Source organism: Helicoverpa armigera, chromosome 2 (genome assembly GCF_030705265.1).
Source record: "Helicoverpa armigera isolate CAAS_96S chromosome 2, ASM3070526v1, whole genome shotgun sequence".
Lineage (NCBI taxonomy): Eukaryota > Metazoa > Arthropoda > Insecta > Lepidoptera > Noctuidae > Helicoverpa > Helicoverpa armigera.
The window spans coordinates 15,299,197-15,315,621 of NC_087121.1; the positions used below are offsets into that span (position 1 = coordinate 15,299,197).

Below are 16,425 nucleotides of genomic sequence, written 5' to 3' on the forward strand. Positions count from 1 at the left end.
TCAACTGGCTTGACAACTACAGAGCACCAACAATAGTAGGCTTTACATAGCCTCTGGCGAACCCGCGCAGCCGCTCTAGCTACAGAACACCATAATATTTTCCGCATTGGTATTGCGTGGCCCGTGCCCGGCGGCACCAAGCAATTTATAGCCAGTGGAACTACGTACATGCTTGTTATTATTTAACGGTGGACCTGAGCCGAGACAAGACGCCCCCGGCTATTGCCAATGCGATCCTGCTAAACTTGTAAGTATTATTTTATGACTAAGAATACGAATGCGCCGACCGACACACTTTCTTGCATATTATTTAAACCGCCAAGAAGCTTCGGAAAGGTATTTCAAGAAAATCCAATTAAAAGGATGTCTGTAATTATTCACTGCGTACAGATTGCCTCATTTTAATTGGCCCAAATAACATCAAGATGCATGCTATATACATATAGGTAAATGAACACCAAATTCCGCCATCCCACCAAATACGTCATTCAAATTGCATGGCCATCTATCTTTATATGGCGCGGATATTTTTTATCTGGCGGTGATTTGAATAAAGTCATAGCGGTGTCCAGTATCGTATGCACTGCCTTACAGAGCCACGTGCTTGGATATGGTGTAACGACAGCAATGACGAACGCGTACGGCTTGCCAAACAGGTCAAATCTCCATTAAAGAGTAATCATAATACTTGGCAGACCTTATATAGAGCGCGCGTCGTGGTGCGCGCGCGAGCGAGAACAACCGCCAGGATATCTGACTCCTTCAGTCGACCGGCCTTGTGGCACGCGCCGCGCAGCCACTCGTATTATTGCATTTGATTTACCGATCTCATTAAAGTATCTACTACATTTCTACCCATTCTAAGCACCTACACCACATAAAGGATATCTGATACTACAAAATCAGACTGAGATAAAATCGACAGCCAGTCGGAACAAGGAGAAGGGAAAGGGACAATGTCGTAACCTGAATGGATTGGACCGTTTATTTAAATTCACGGTATTGTCGCAACGCGGCAACAGCTACACTACAAAGTTGTACTAGTCTAGCATCGAGAACATAAATTACTGGCGCCCAAACTTAAAGTATACTTTAAGATGTAGGTAGTCATTCGTGTGGTGCATAAAGTAAATAACCACTAGAGAGCGCACTCGCCAATTTCTTCTAAGAACACGACTCACCACTGCGGGCGGGGGGACGCGACATAATCCGCGGCTACTATTGGTCAGTTCACGGTCGCTACTAAAGGATCGTACTGATCGTAGCCTTATAGTACGCGCAAAATCACTAACTTTTGGCGAGCGTCGGGGCACTGTATGCGCAGTCAAGTGGTTTTATAGTCTTTGGTGTGGTGTCATATTATGTTATTTGGCTATGTAATTACTGCTAATGACTCGCTCGCCGCCACACTCAGAATTAATTGCTAGCTATAAATAAGCAGATAATTCGGACACATATCCCAATATATGTTGTAGAACATTTTCATTATCTTAATTCGTTTTACAAATGCTTAGAAACGGGCCTCGAAACTCTCCGTGTAATAAACCTCAAGCGCAGGTAACACTAAATGGTTATAAAGCTATAAAAAGTTCATTAGTCGAAACACGTTTGTCTGTTAACATTAATAAAGCTTTTAAAAATATGAATGTATCTATCTAGGCCGCTATGTATAAGTGGCGTCGGTATGCAAATGAGTTACATTGAAACAGAGTGTCCGCTTAGTCAGAACTAGGACCCAATTAGTGCGGTACCAAAGGCCGACTTCGTAAATTAAGCAAGATGACGGCGCGGGCGCACGGCTTCCAACAAATATTCGCATCCTTTTCTTGCAGCCACACAATGTCTTATTAATTGTGATTTATGTCCATCGGTCTAGCCCGTTGTGATTTGATGATACTAAGCATGTCAGAAATGTCTGTATCCTATTGGTCTAATAAGGCTTTATTAACACAGTCAACTCACGACGTATGACCAATCCTATTCACTGTATTGTCTTCTGTTTCAATATAAACGAATTTATTTTATATTATTTTATAAAAGGCAACGAAATCGAAGCCTATGCGTGAGTATACCTCGGAACGATAAACTTGTCATAAAATACGGTATCTTGTTCGTCCAGCTCAGATTGTACAATTCCGTTGGTCATTTTATTGGAATCGACTTGGAAAGAAAAATATTATGATTTAGACATAAAGCGCCCGCGCCGGGCAGCAGTGGTCTCAGAGTGTTCGGCAAACAATATCTTATTTCATACGGTCTTGATTGAACAATGCCTCGAGCCAAGTTTAATGAACCCCAATAACAAATCGATTTACTAGATCAGTTTAATTTAAAAAAAAAAAGCAAAATTGAATATTGCACCGCGAATCAAATTAGAGATTGATGGTACGATCGGAAATAATGATTTATCAAACTCTATAACTTAGATTGCATCTAAATTGCTAGCGGCTTTTACTAGTTATTTATTTAATAGCTGTAGAAATCTTACAATTTAATAATTGTAATTTGGATGTTTCTAATAAACGCTTATGAAGAGATACTCGTAGATAAACGGCTTGTGTTGGTTGCGTATTTCTTGTGTGGTTCAACTGATGGTTAACAATCTGTGCGTCGGCACGTACGTGGAGTTGTTGAGCAGCCACTAAACCTCAACACAATGGTGAACCACAAACAAGGTTTTGTGCCTTTGTCCGGGGTGCTCGTGCAAATAAAATATTTTGACCGCGCGCCACCTCGCCTGTCCACATCCTACGCAAACATTCCTGCACCGCTTTATTTTCTTATCTATTGTCCTAAAAATACTGTTATTGGTGTATTGGAGTGTAAACAAAGCTTAGGTTACACTTTACTCAAATGATGCATTACGGTTTTTGACTCCAGAAACTAAAATGTGCCCTAGAGCTGTCTCCCAGGAGACAATTTCATTATTGAACAGGATGTTCACCGAATAATTCAACAGCCTCCAAGAGTACATAGCAACTCGACGTATGTACCAACTTTCTCAACATCTTAGAAATGACACCTCACCCTTGACATAGTACATGGCTACTTGGAGTTGTTTAGTCGGCGTGCGCGTGCGCATATAGCTCATGTGGCTCAGTGGTCACCTCTCGCGCCGTGTTTACATAACTCGTTAGACGCCAACCCGTACCGCCCACGCCCGGACGGCTATTGGATATATCTAAATATTAACTGTAAACACTCGATAATGTTCTATTGTGATGTCACGCAGGTGCACTATCTCGCTATCATTATAATAATGAAGGCAGAAGCTTAACGTCTCACTCGTTACAGCTATTGCAACTTATCCAGTGTAATATTACTTCAGGCAATATTAAAATTGTATTTTACTACAACAATATTACGGTGCTGGATCTACACAGCAGTCATGGACATTATTTAAATACATTCCAATTGCATTTCCAAGTAGAGTGGTCGAGATTTTCCAACTTATTTTTCTTATAGGAGGCTACAAAGAAGCTCGCTCCACATTAACTACGACATGCGACAAGAAAGCGTATACATGCACCTCATCATCGCTTCAGTCTCGATAAATTGTCCCATCAATCATCAAGAATCGCAATAGCGATACTCGGGTATGTATGAATGCAACTTTTTTGTCTCCAATTGTCGGCGAGGGCCCGTGACGAAACGACACGTAATGCAATTTTGATTAACTTGACAACAAAACCTCTGGCAATTACATTTACAATGATGGAGACATTACTTCAGTCGCTGATATTATAAAGGGGCATTACCGTAATAATTGTGTCGGTAGTAGTTGCTGAGGCTTTGGTGAAATCGTGATCTTGTGGCATCGGATCATTAAAATGCTTGATTATTCTTTTTTTAATCAATTTTGCAGAATTCCTATAAACATCGACCGATATTGCCGATGTTGCTTTTACACCAGCAACTTGTAACGAGAAACTAGTATGTTTTATCAACAGTGTACAGTTGTACACTCTGATTTGTTAGGCGATAATTTGAATGGAAATGTACAAATTATTGTCATTTCGTATAATGATGTTTTGGTAACACGCAAGGCAGTCGTAACGTGGTCGTTGTCGTAACGTCAACTTTCACTTGAACAATAGCGGCTGCTCACGATTATCACGACCCGGAGTCACGCAGGACGCAGCTTCGACACTCTTTGTGATACAGCATCAGCAACTGATTGATGACTCGTTGAAAGGTCACTTTTGTACACATCGATCTCTCCATTCTCATAGAGAACGTGTGTGTTCATTGCAGCGTTATAATTGGATATATTTAAAACAGAACCATTCTATGCCTCTTGTTCTTACAAAAACATATGGCAACCCGTAAAAAGTCTAAGCTGCCTTGGAAGCACTCTGGCTGTTGCACTGGGAAGGCATTACCACTGTTACCAGGTTTGGCTTGTGAACACACACATACAAAAACTCTAGTCCAGAAGTAATAAACCGCAACTTGTTATCCAAAGATGCTCAGTAAAAGTTAATTGCTTTCTGTTTAAGGCCATAATCTACTTTCGCCGCGAATGGCACTTAGACAGCATATTCAACAACATTAGTGAGACGTATACCACATTCATTTCAAAATACCCTTCCAAGAAGTTCACTGAATGTTTTACAATCCCTACAAAATTACCAAAATGTGCCGCCAGTCAGGATTCCAAAAGTGTTCAAACGCAACGCTGACCGCTTCGAAGGAAAAGAAAAGGCTTTTACATAATGAATATATGATATGTAAAGGCAAGGCGCGAACTTTAGGGGTAGGTACACACAAGGCGTGAATGCTAACGTGCGGCCCAAACAAGGAGGTGTGAAAAGCCCCAGTGATCGTGGCGTTCTTATTGTGGTAGCTGCTAAGCCGCTTACCGGACCAGTCCCATAAATCCAAGCGCTTGTCCTGCCTATACAATACTACTGGTACCTACCAGTGTAGTCGCCGCTGTCGTGCTCGATTTGATAACCGCATAAGCCAACGTTGCATTTATAAAATAATATCTGACTAAGCGCATATCAATGCGTGTTTATGTATGCGCATTACAAACAAGTCATAAGACGCGATGACATCGACGTATTTATTAAGTTATTTCCTTCAAGAATTCTGAACTTTCATAACATATTTGTAAAAGAACGTGTCAAAATCCGTCGCATCGCGCTGCCCGCGCTCGCTCTTAGTATCAAGTGTCGTTTTGCGTGTTCGCGTATCAAGTTACACCTACTTTTCAAGCGTGGCTTAAGCGCATTCGTCTGGAATTAAGTGAGTTAACATGAAATCATAAAAGGAAGTGGATGTATCTCTACGGATACAACGGAGCTTATAAAACGATTCAAATAGCCCATACAATGCGCATTTCAATGTAAGAATATAGCCAGAAAATCTTTTCATGAAGCCGCTAAAGCGAAACACGATTGTCACCGATACAAACTTAATACACCTTATTAAGCGAACCACAGCCAATTTAGTCCATTATCGGACGAAATCTCAACGAACGTCGGCATAAGCTCAGTGGTCGGCCATTGTTATGTCGCCTCAGCTATGGACCTTAAGTCGTTGTGTAAACAAAACGAGTTATTATATGAGAGCTGAGCCTCACTTTATGGCATTCCGGTCTCAATTTAAAACGCGGTTTCGTATGCCAGGTCGTATAACTCCTCAAAGCTCTTCGCTGTGTCCAAGGAACTCTCATAAAACAACAGTAGTGATAGTGTCCGTCTGCATACATTTTGAATATCCGACCGATCCATATTAAAAGGCCTTTTCACCATACAAAAGATAAGGTAAAAACTGCAGACACAATCGCATGTTACGCCGAGGCATTTTGAAGAGGAGCCGCGGCGTTTGGCAGTTTTTGTGACACCAAATTTTCATTGTCTTTCGGCAACTTATCTCATTTAATTATAAGCTCGGAACCGTCGATAGATACGGAGCGATCCACCGAAGAAAATTGTTGTATGGTTTTTTTAGGAGTCGAGATTGCGAAGAGCTATAAATGGCGCAGCAGGCCCTGCGGCAGTTGCCATTTGCAATCGGTTATGGAACGACCGCGAACCTCTTTTTACATTATAATCGGTTGGTCCCCGCTCACTTGTTTTTTTGTTTACGGATGATGATGGACCTAAATGGTTGTGCAAGCAAAAATGAAGTAAACATGATATTATTCCACGCCAAAATCGACTGGTATGCCGAGTTTAAAATTGCATTTTTTCTCCTGGAGGAAGTTTTGCGCAGCAAATCATCGGTGTTAGCTTCCTTCCTGTGGGTGGCATGCCCTGCCCTGTCCGGGCGCGACACATGTACTACGAGGTGACAGATGACAGGACTTTCGAGTCTCGACGGAGTTTGGTTGGGTGGACCCGTCGCCCTCGCATCACCCGTCGCATGATCAGATTCAAATTACGGCAAAACCGGCTCGTGCCGCCGCTAACGAAGCATTAACGTCAATTATTTTGCATGTCCATATTAGCTTCACTAAAAGCATCAAATTTCTACAACGTCGACAACACATAATGTCCATGTATAGCTAATTTATTAATAGATAATCATGAAAAATTGTAAAATGTAAAGGTGAACAAGCATTATTTATTCTTAGCGTGATTTTATGTGACAAGGCATATATCATAGGAATATCTTTCGGAAATACATTCGTATAAATATTGTAATTTGACAGCGGTCGACGAAATTGTAGCGCATTAATATGCAGCTCGTGCGGCAAGGGCTCTGCGCCCGCGCACCGTCACTAATAATGGACCAGACGCGTCTAATGCATTATTCAGAAGGTCCTTTTGATCCCGAAAGTTTTTAGCCAAATCTAACGTGTTTTTGCAGTAATCATTTTTTGAAGGTGCCATGGCCAAATATATTGTTTGGAATTCTTTTTTTCTGTCGGGACAAATATTATTTTCAGATTTAATAATGTATTGAATCGCAGGACTGTATGACTAAGAATATTTTAAGTCAAGGATACAGATATTGATCAGAAATTCCCGCGGTATCTCTGCTTACATACCAGTTATCACATTCAGAATAATCGTAGAAACAGAAAACTCCGGGAACGAATTGAAAAAGTAAACAGTAGCGACACAAAGAGATGCTTCATTGACCCATCAACACAATGCCGACCTACAATTCGCCGTTAATTAGTTCTGTTCCATTCAAAGAACTCCGTGTTCGATGGAAACAAAACAATTCAATGTTTAACTGGGGAATTACCATCTTAATAGATACATCGGATGTTTTTGTTTGATAGTATTCCTCAATATAAAGTTGACTCATTTTACCGAACCCGACTTGAAACTTGCATTTCTCTAGTATCGACAGATTTATTCAATGGAATGGTTTAAAAGGCTCCGTTCTTTATACCATTCTAGACTGTAGACTTTCTAAGAAAACGCAATAAGGTACCTACTTGGGCGTTAGTAATACCGATCGAACTAGGTCACAATCATTACAACAATCAACGCCAAAAACTTGTGAACGTTAGACATTATTCAATTCTGAGAATGTTCTCGAACTTTACGACAAAAAGATAAGTGGACACATGGTACAAGAATTGGATTACCCTTCAGCGGGCAGCTAACGTGCACCCATTATCTCTGTGATTGGAGCTTGAAAGCATAATAAAAATTCTCTGTAAGTAGAGTTACATGAAGATATGAGACTAAAGATGATAATAGTAATGGGATCCTTTCAAGTATGTTGGGAATGGTTTTGGAATCGAATATCCTTAGGTTTGGAGTTGCAGTTAAGGGATATTTTAAACTGTATCAAGTCTCAGAATGTCATTAGTAGCATCAATTTATTTAAGAGTAGGTCGTTACAAATCGCCAGTATCGCGATCATTTATTTGACTAGACGTGGTATCAACGAGCTCAATAGATGGCCTAAGGCGAGCGCCTCGAACGGAACACGTGTCGTTGATTGCCCTCAATTGGCGAGCGAATAAAAACAATCGTCGCTTAAAAATAACCGTGATTTCATCCAGCAACATGTGATGCTTGTTTTCTTTCGGAGTAACGAACATATTCCCACAAGTTCCCATGGCCATCCCATGTGAAATGTCCTGGTTGGGCGGTCCCAGCCGTGGCACCGCGGCTGTGAATCACTAATGATAATGAACCTCTGTAGAATATGGAACGGGAACTTCTTCCAGGAACAGGCGGAATCGTAAAACAGCGTAACGCGTACGCGCCTCGCCATATGGAGAGCGTGAGAGCCCGCGGGTGTGCAATCCACCATACCCCATCTGATGTTTTATCGTGGCTGACCATTACGCAAATATTGAGATAGTGACATCCGCACAAAGCGGTTAGCTACGTTCAATAAATGGGTCAAATTCAGGAAGTAAAACCGCAAACATAATTTTCCCATAAATAACAATGTATATTTTTTTACTGATACTAAAGCACAAAGATAGTATTTGTCCATATTCAAATCGGATGTTGCTCTTTTGTGGTGTTTCTAATACATCAAACTTTCTTTGCTTTTCTTCCAAAGTACAATTCCTTGATTCAGTAATTTCATAAGTAGGTTGTTGTCTATGAGATCATAACGTCCGTAGCAAACTCTTTCTCAGGCGCACATTACACATCTCCTGAACTCTTGATGAGCTTGGCCACAAAAAATCTTCAAACTTATTATTATCTACTATTCTATTAATGTATATGGTTTTTCCCTATGTCATTAAGTAAACGTTCTCACACTTCGCACATTTGCTGACTAGATCTAACAATTTAGATGTGTCTAGAAATAGTTATTGTTTAAGTGTACCATTACATAGACGATCCTGAATCCTGTGGTTAATGATGCATTAAACTTTTTAACTTCTACAAAAAAGGTTGTGTGGCTTTAAGACTTTTAGAAATGGATGAAAGGAATGTTAAAGCAATTGTATGCATTTTTTTCTGCTGTGGGCACTTAACTATTTAGTGGCAGTGGCCATTGTTAGAAGTGAAGTCAGAGATTGTGTCGAAAGGCGCCATCAGTAAAAAAAACTACTTAAGGCCATTTAAGCCTTATCTTCGCCTAATTGTTAAACATTTTTAGACTTACTGATAAAAATATTTTGTAAACACGTTTTCAATACTTCTGTTACTATTGGAATTTGGATAAAGGGTCTACCCGGCTGCTAAAGTTTCGTATTTATCATTAGCATGACTTTGACAAATGGTGTAACTTTGGGCGTTGGTGTGTGCATTTAGTTCACGTTAGTTTTGTTTTTCGTGACGTTCAGTTGTCACAGTCATTACGCACATCCGTTGTTAAGATGCACTTGCGTGGGGCAATTTAATTAGCCAATTATAATTCAGTGCACATTTTGACGTCAGAACGAGGGTCAATCTGATTACATCCAGTTAAGTTCCCTGGACCTGAAAAGATTTGTCCTGATTCGATTACATAATCCGTTTGCGATTTTCATTAACCAATTAATTTCGCTTTAAAAATAAAAATAATATAAGCTCGATAAAACTATTGACCTAAAGCACAAAATTTATATTCGGCAAACCGTGCAGGAAACTTTATATTTATCGTTTCTATAGATAAATTCATGTACAGATTGATTTGGAGGGTTCAAACAACAATTGGCGCTGGTTTACCAATCAGGCGGTTTGGAGCATATCGTGCGAACGCGTTATAATAGGAGGATATTATAATAAACAGATCCCGGGCCCCTCCGTTCACTCCTCCCTCCCTAATAAATATTAATGTATGAACTTGAATGCTCCTCAATGTTCACAGTGATGCTGGTACATTGACACTCAATTTGCTTTTTGCAGCCTCTGCATTGATAGCTTCTTCGCGGCTAATCTTTCTTTATACTTTCTCGCACGTTGATATTATCGCGAATTTTCTCTTTCTATTCGTATTTATACCTGTATGCTAACCTCGGTCTGTAACCTCGCACGCTATTAGTAGCATTTTGTACATGGTTCAATTCAAAGGAAATGCTCAAATAGAGATAGGTACTACGCTATTTCTACAATGAGCTGGAGATTCATTCATCTGGGATGAAGTATCGTTAGCGTTTGTTTATAAGAAAAATAAATAAAATCTGATGGGAACTTCACCTACTAACGAGTATATGGTGAGACTTTCTCATAATAACGAAGTTTTAACCAAAATATTTGTGTGTTACGTTGTGTATTTTTGACATCTGCTCTGGCTTCTAATGAGGCAACGAAGTCTTCTTAACTCATTGAGCGATTCGCTTTAACATCTAAGCTTCTCAAGTGTGTTTGGTTCTCAGCATTGAATACAAATGACAAAACATTAGAAATATCAACTATCGGAAATGGTATCTGTAAATCAATAGAGTACATGATACAAGGGCAAGCCACCCTTTTAGCCGGAAGGGTCATGTACAATACCACTGAGGGTTGGCGAGAACAGTTTCCACTTCGGTTTCCCACGCCGCCCCTGCAGGGAAACCCCACTTGTTGATTTTTGTTCCGTAATCGAGCCCCATTTGACATCGTTTCCGTCCCCCATTAACAATAACAATTATTTTGTTTTAATGTTATAACGTGTTGACATCGAGCATAGACTACGAGTGTTTCTAGAGAGGGGCGAGTTAATGAGCTCGTGCGCCTCATTCGATTGTTTCTTAATCAATCATAGCTCCAACATGAACTTTAATCTTTATCTACTTTTAATAAGGTAGGTTTATAACTGCGGTGTATTATTACGGTGGTAATTTGAATGTATTTTGTACTGTCTTGTACAAAATACAATGGTAGATATTCAACGTAATGCAAATGAAGTTACTCAAAAGATTATCTGCACGGAGGGACACGACCTTCTGCTGTATAATTACTTATTTGAGTAATTGCATGAAGTTACATTCAACAATGTATTCCTGACTACATAAAATGTTGTGGTTAAAGATAAAATCAAATGGTAGGTAGATGCAGACGAATTATGAGAAGGCCTACCCTCAGGCAGCTTCGATAATTTGTGCAGTTATGATAAAAATGTCGTGGTATCGCGGTATTCAATGAATGATTCATTTGAATAACATTAAAAGGTTGTTAACAATATAAGACACGCGATGTCAGAATGCTTTGGAAATAAGTTGGGGATTATTAAGCAAATTGCCACGTCCAAGATGTTTCGCCCCGGGTAAGGATTTTGATTGAGGGATTCCGCGCGAATTCACCATACTTATTGGATTCTTGAGCTCTTGTTATCTTCTAAAGGTTTTTTTTTTATATACAAAACTGCGAAGTATGCAGTTACATTATGAACTAAGTAGGTACCTACCTAGTTAATAATTAGCATGAGACATTAAATAAATTAAGGGTGGGGAGGAGATTATCCAGCTCGTTGAAGATTGCCATAAACACAAGGATAATGCGGACTGTTAGTTTTTATCAAAAGTTGCAGAAAGGGTTTTTTTTTCAATTTTGGCAGATTAAAAATTACATCCTACTGGATCCCATTTAACATATTATTTTTTTTGGAAATAATTAAAAAAATAAGTATGAAATATAATTCTTAAGTACATAATTAACTTATTTGATATAAGAAAATTAAATGGTTTTAATTAGCAAAACGCAATCAAGAAAACAAACAAATTAAGTAGAGGTGCACTTTATCTAATTGAGAGTAAATGTTAAAAGTCAAAACTAAATTATGAGGACAAATCTTTCTCTATTGTAGATTGATTTAATATTCAAATAGATGAATAAAAAGTATGCCAAACAATAGGCTTTCGACATCAACATACCTGCCAGTCCAGTCGCACTGATCGCCCATCAACCCCGCCTCCGCTTTGCATAAAACTCCCAAAAATACTGTCCAAAATATTCTCCTCGTCTCCATTATTAACAAAAATATATTATAACAGCAAGGTTTAACACTGCTCCAATCACATCACAGTCAAACAATCCATTTATGTCAGTTCCATAGTTCGGTTCCCTTACAAAAGTAAACAAACTTGAGCCACGATTGCTACAAGCGTCAACACTTCACCAACTCAGAAACTTGACTAAACTAGTGACAGAGACAAAACCTTTACTCGCTTATTTACTGCAGCGAGCGATAGGGACGGGTATAACAACAGTGTAGTTGAAGAAGGCAGTAATATCATTGTTTCTCTCTCTATTATTACTACAAATTTTGTTCGATTATGAGCTTTAAATAGTGGACATTAGATTGAAATTGATATAGCGCAATATGAAAGCTTGACAGAGCTTTTCAAGTTGGCGGGAAAGGCATACCGTATTATCTTCGATCGAGACAAAACTTAAAAATAATTGCGAGTATAACTGTAGTGTTTTCGATACAGAGGTGATAACAAATTATACGATGTTTTTGAAAAATACGAGCTGATAATGATGAGGAAAAAAGCTCATCTAAAAGACTTAGAAAGGGTTTTATTTATTACCTTAGAAATAGCAATAGATACGACAATACAACCCACCATTTTGCTGTCAACAGACCTTCATCTAGTAAAAACAACTAATTTGCTAATTAGCTTTACCTATTGTTTTATAGCAAGTTTAGTATCTATCTAATTATAGGCTATTTCATCATCATTAATTTGCAAAGATCAATACCAGTTTATGGAATATCGTGTATGGTGGACCCCTTAATTATATTTAACTTCTACGTTAAAACGCAGGAAAGATATAGATCATATTTGGAAAGTTATAATTAGGTGGGTACCTGCCCTTTATGGCCATGAGTTGGCACATCCTTAAATTTTTTATCGGGCTTAAGCTTTTGACGTATATTCTGCATCACCGAGATCCTAGCAATTAATAGCTTAATAATGGTAGTTTTTGCTATTAAAACTAATCGTCCAAATCTGTATTTTAGCAACGTTTAAGTTTTTTGATGAACATAAATAAAATGAAATTATTACACACTAAGCAGATCGTTATCGGGACACGGTACCCAGAATCGCACTTTTTACGGTTGTTTGGCGAAAGATAAGCGGTGGAATATGATTTTCAAGAAAGTGAAAGATTTATCTTGGGGTTTGGCCTACGGTGTCTTTTATGGTGTTTAAAAATATTTTGGTCGGAGTCACGTCGTCCGTGCTTGAGGGCGCGCGTGCTTTGTTTGCGGACAGATAAACTGAATCAATAGGCGGTGTTTGTTCGGCTGGCAGATAGGCGATAGCCGCATTGTAGTCATACATTCGTGCTTGTTTAGGCCAATGAATCGACCCCATATCTCATTTAAACGCAAAAATAATGTGATTATTATAGGTTCCCTTCCCTGTAGGAGCGCAACACGTTGTACCTAGTCTTTCCTCTTACAAACCGCCAATATAAAGCATCTAGCTAGATAAGTTTGTGATCGATTCACTTACCTTGCCTATAACAAGAGCGATTCATAGAATAAATATCTGATACTTTGTATTATACTGTTTTATTAATTCATTGTTTTAAGATGACTTAGAGACAAAGCGCCATTGTAGAGTGATGAGCATTGTTCAATTAGTACGTGTTATAAACATGTGACGCTAGTCCCTCTACTCTACTATTATAAAAGGTAAACTGCGGTGATGAATCTAGTTTAGCCAATAAGTCTAATCATGATTGAGTGGACGTTTCTTCTATTTAGCTTGAGCGTAGTCTCACCTTATCATGAAAAGACGACGGGTCGTTGCCTATGGCACAATAATACATGTGAGTATCTTTTCATACGTTTGCTTGCCCTATAAAAGACGCTTAACAATCTAAACAGTACCTTCTTTTATTAAGCACCATATTTGTCCATGTCTGTAAGATAAATGCTTGCACGAACGATTAGCGTAAGACGATCATTATAATAGTCTATGCGCTTTTACTCACTTTTTTATTCCGTGCCCGTCGGATCTACCTTTATAATCATTCATTATTGTACCTTATATAATTAGAAGAGTCTTTGAGGGTCTTGTTCTATAAAAGCGAACTTTACTAGAAGTTTACCTATCAGGGAAATAAATTAGGTAGTTCTGTAGTTTCAGAGCCTCTAGCGCACAAACAAACCAAAAAATATTTTCTCTTAATTATATTAGTAGGTATAGGTATAATTACATATATTTTTTTAATTTATTCTACTTAGTAAAAAGCTTAAATATTTTTCCAGGTGTAGACAAGTGTCCAGAATGGATGATTCAACGGATAAGCAATTGTTCTCAGACATATTGGCGAGCTCAAAGAACTTGTGAACATCCAGACCAGGCGCTTGTAGGAACTGTTTGTGGATTCTCAAGATGCGACTGTCCTGATCCTATGGTTTTAGATACGGAAACCGGATTTTGTTATGATGTAGACAATTGTCCAACAAAACATCAAATGTAAATATGAAACTCGGTTATGGATCAAAAATAAAGTAAAGAATGATAAATTTTATTGATGTGATTGGATTTATGTTTAGTTAAATAAAAAACACCTTTATCCAATGTGTGTTGTTTTTAAATTAGTGGTTCATAATCATAACTTATATCTAACTCGACATTTTCTCTTTAATGCTTTCTGAACTTAAAACTGTATGTCACTAAAGAACAGTCAAAATTGACAAATGTTGACATTGACAATTGTCATTGTCAAAGTTCTGAATGCAGAAATAATCGTAATTCAATGGCATTGATTATTGGAATTTCCGTTTAATTTACTCAAATACGTAAAACAACAAACAAGATGCTGCGTTTTTGTACACAAGGTGTGTTGAACAATAGTAGAGTAATCATCCAACCTCTCATACAAAAACAGATAACCTCGAAATTAAAACCCATCATCAGCTGTCCCGGTGTTATAAGCAGGCATTATGCAGTGAAACTAAGAGACGAAGATAACAAGTTGGAGTGTATATATTACGGTCCCTTGACACCACAGATAAAGGGCGTGAAGGTGTTCTCTCTGAGTTCTAGTGCAGCTGGCCTGTTGGCGCAACCCATAATCATAAGAGAGGCAGCGACGATTGGCAGCACGTCACTACTCGTGGCATTATGCTCAGTAGTCGGCTTCTTCACATTTGTAACGCCTTTATTACTCCACTTCATAACTAAAAAATATGTGACGGAAATACACTATGACCCCACAACATCTACATACAGTGCTACCACCACTTCAATTTCGTAGCAGTAGCAGTGTAGTAGTCCTCTTCATCCACTCCTTCCTATCTGATATCATCTTGCAAGTTGTGCAGCCATATCTTCTTTAACATGCTCCATCCATTGATTCATTTGTTGCCCTCTTACTCGATAACCATACACATTCATGCTCAATACCTTTTGTATGTGGGCTTTATTTATTCAAACTCAAAGTTCTATTTTAAAAGAAGAAAATAAAAAAACCTTGAAAAATAAATGATTATTGGGTTATTTATTCTCTCAAGAAGTAAATTGTGATAGGTTCAACATTAAGGTGTCTACACACCAAAGCCGCTGACGCCGGCGGCACAGCCCGGCGGCCCAACCCGCCGGCCGTATTTTGTACAATCATGCCACCGGCTTTCATAGAGTATTTGACAATTACTAGAACACCACATGCCGCGGCAGTCGTGCCGCCGGGTCAGCGGCTTTGGTGTGTAGACTGCTTTACCTAACCATATATAAACTATTTTAGTAAATGAATCAAATAATTAATCATATAAATGTTTCAGCTTGACTTCAAAGTGGAAGATGTACAAGTCCCTGATATTCCCGGTGCGTTCACCACATTGAACGCCAAAGGAGTTCCCCTTTTCATAGAAGCACGCCACTTCACAGACCCCATACATTATGCCAAAATGATGGGATATGACAAACCTATGGACTTTAAGCTCGGCGATCAAACTGAAGATAGTAGTAAATCAAATTAGTTGTTACATTTTGTTATTTATTATACAGTAGAATCCGGATATAACGACCTTCAAGGGACCGACGATATTATGTCGTACTAACCGGACGACGCACAAAACGGACGGATTATTTCTTAAGTACATAACTTAACTTGTACATACATACATAACTTACAATACATATTATTATCTTCTTGGCTGGACCGATTTGGCTTAGAGGTCCAGGGAAGGTTTAAACGATACGAAGTTTGTTGGGTTAGCTAGTCTTTTTATATGTATATAAAAATGAATTGCTGTTCGTTAGTCTGACTAAAACTCCGGAATGGCTGGACCGATTTGGCTTATTTTGGTTTTAGAATGTTTGTAGAGGTCCAGGGAAGGTTTAAACGATACGCGGGGCGGGGGTGCGAGTGCGAGGTAAACAAAACATTGCGCGTGTGTCGTTTTAACCGGACGTATTATAATAAATATTGGTGGCTATAAGCAGTTGGTCGCTTAAACCGGAGTCGCACTAAACGGTTATATTGTCTTAGTACCTATATACGAAACCTAACTTGAGTAAAGATTATCGTCGCTAAAACCGATTAGTTGTTATAAGCGAAGTCGTTATATATGAATTCTACTGTAGTTGCTTTAAATAAATAGTTAACTAGTTTTTTT

At 38.7% G+C, this 16,425-nt stretch overlaps 2 protein-coding genes across 2 annotated transcripts in view; one reads left to right on the forward strand and one right to left on the reverse strand.

Annotated features, from left to right (window-relative positions):
• LOC135118609 (meteorin-like protein) overlaps positions 1–11,988 on the reverse strand; it is a 30,381-nt gene extending 18,393 nt beyond the window's left edge. Inside the window, exon 1 of the mRNA XM_064041056.1 lies at positions 11,717–11,988. Coding sequence (XP_063897126.1) covers positions 11,717–11,811 — 95 coding nt within the window. The 5' untranslated portion in view covers positions 11,812–11,988. The remainder of the gene's footprint in view (positions 1–11,716) is intronic.
• A 2,513-nt stretch (positions 11,989–14,501) lies between these two features.
• LOC135118790 (transmembrane protein 70 homolog, mitochondrial-like) lies at positions 14,502–16,419 on the forward strand. The gene is made up of 3 exons (XM_064041665.1): positions 14,502–15,061; positions 15,351–15,411; positions 15,589–16,419. Exons 1-3 carry the CDS (start codon positions 14,625–14,627, stop codon positions 15,784–15,786), a joined length of 696 nt encoding a protein of 231 aa, XP_063897735.1. The 5' UTR covers positions 14,502–14,624; the 3' UTR covers positions 15,787–16,419.
• Positions 16,420–16,425: the final 6 nt, after the last annotated feature.

What these genes read in the sequence shown, in the direction of transcription:
- LOC135118790 (XM_064041665.1), top strand. Translation starts at nt 14,625, where the DNA reads ATGCTGCGTTTTTGTACACAAGGTGTGTTGAACAATAGTAGAGTAATC. An exon ending in GCTACCACCACTTCAATTTC is followed by an intron (nt 15,062 to 15,350) that starts GTAGCAGTAGCA and finishes TTCAACATTAAG; the next exon opens with GTGTCTACACACCAAAGCCG. An exon ending in GGCGGCCCAACCCGCCGGCC is followed by an intron (nt 15,412 to 15,588) that starts GTATTTTGTACA and finishes TAAATGTTTCAG; the next exon opens with CTTGACTTCAAAGTGGAAGA.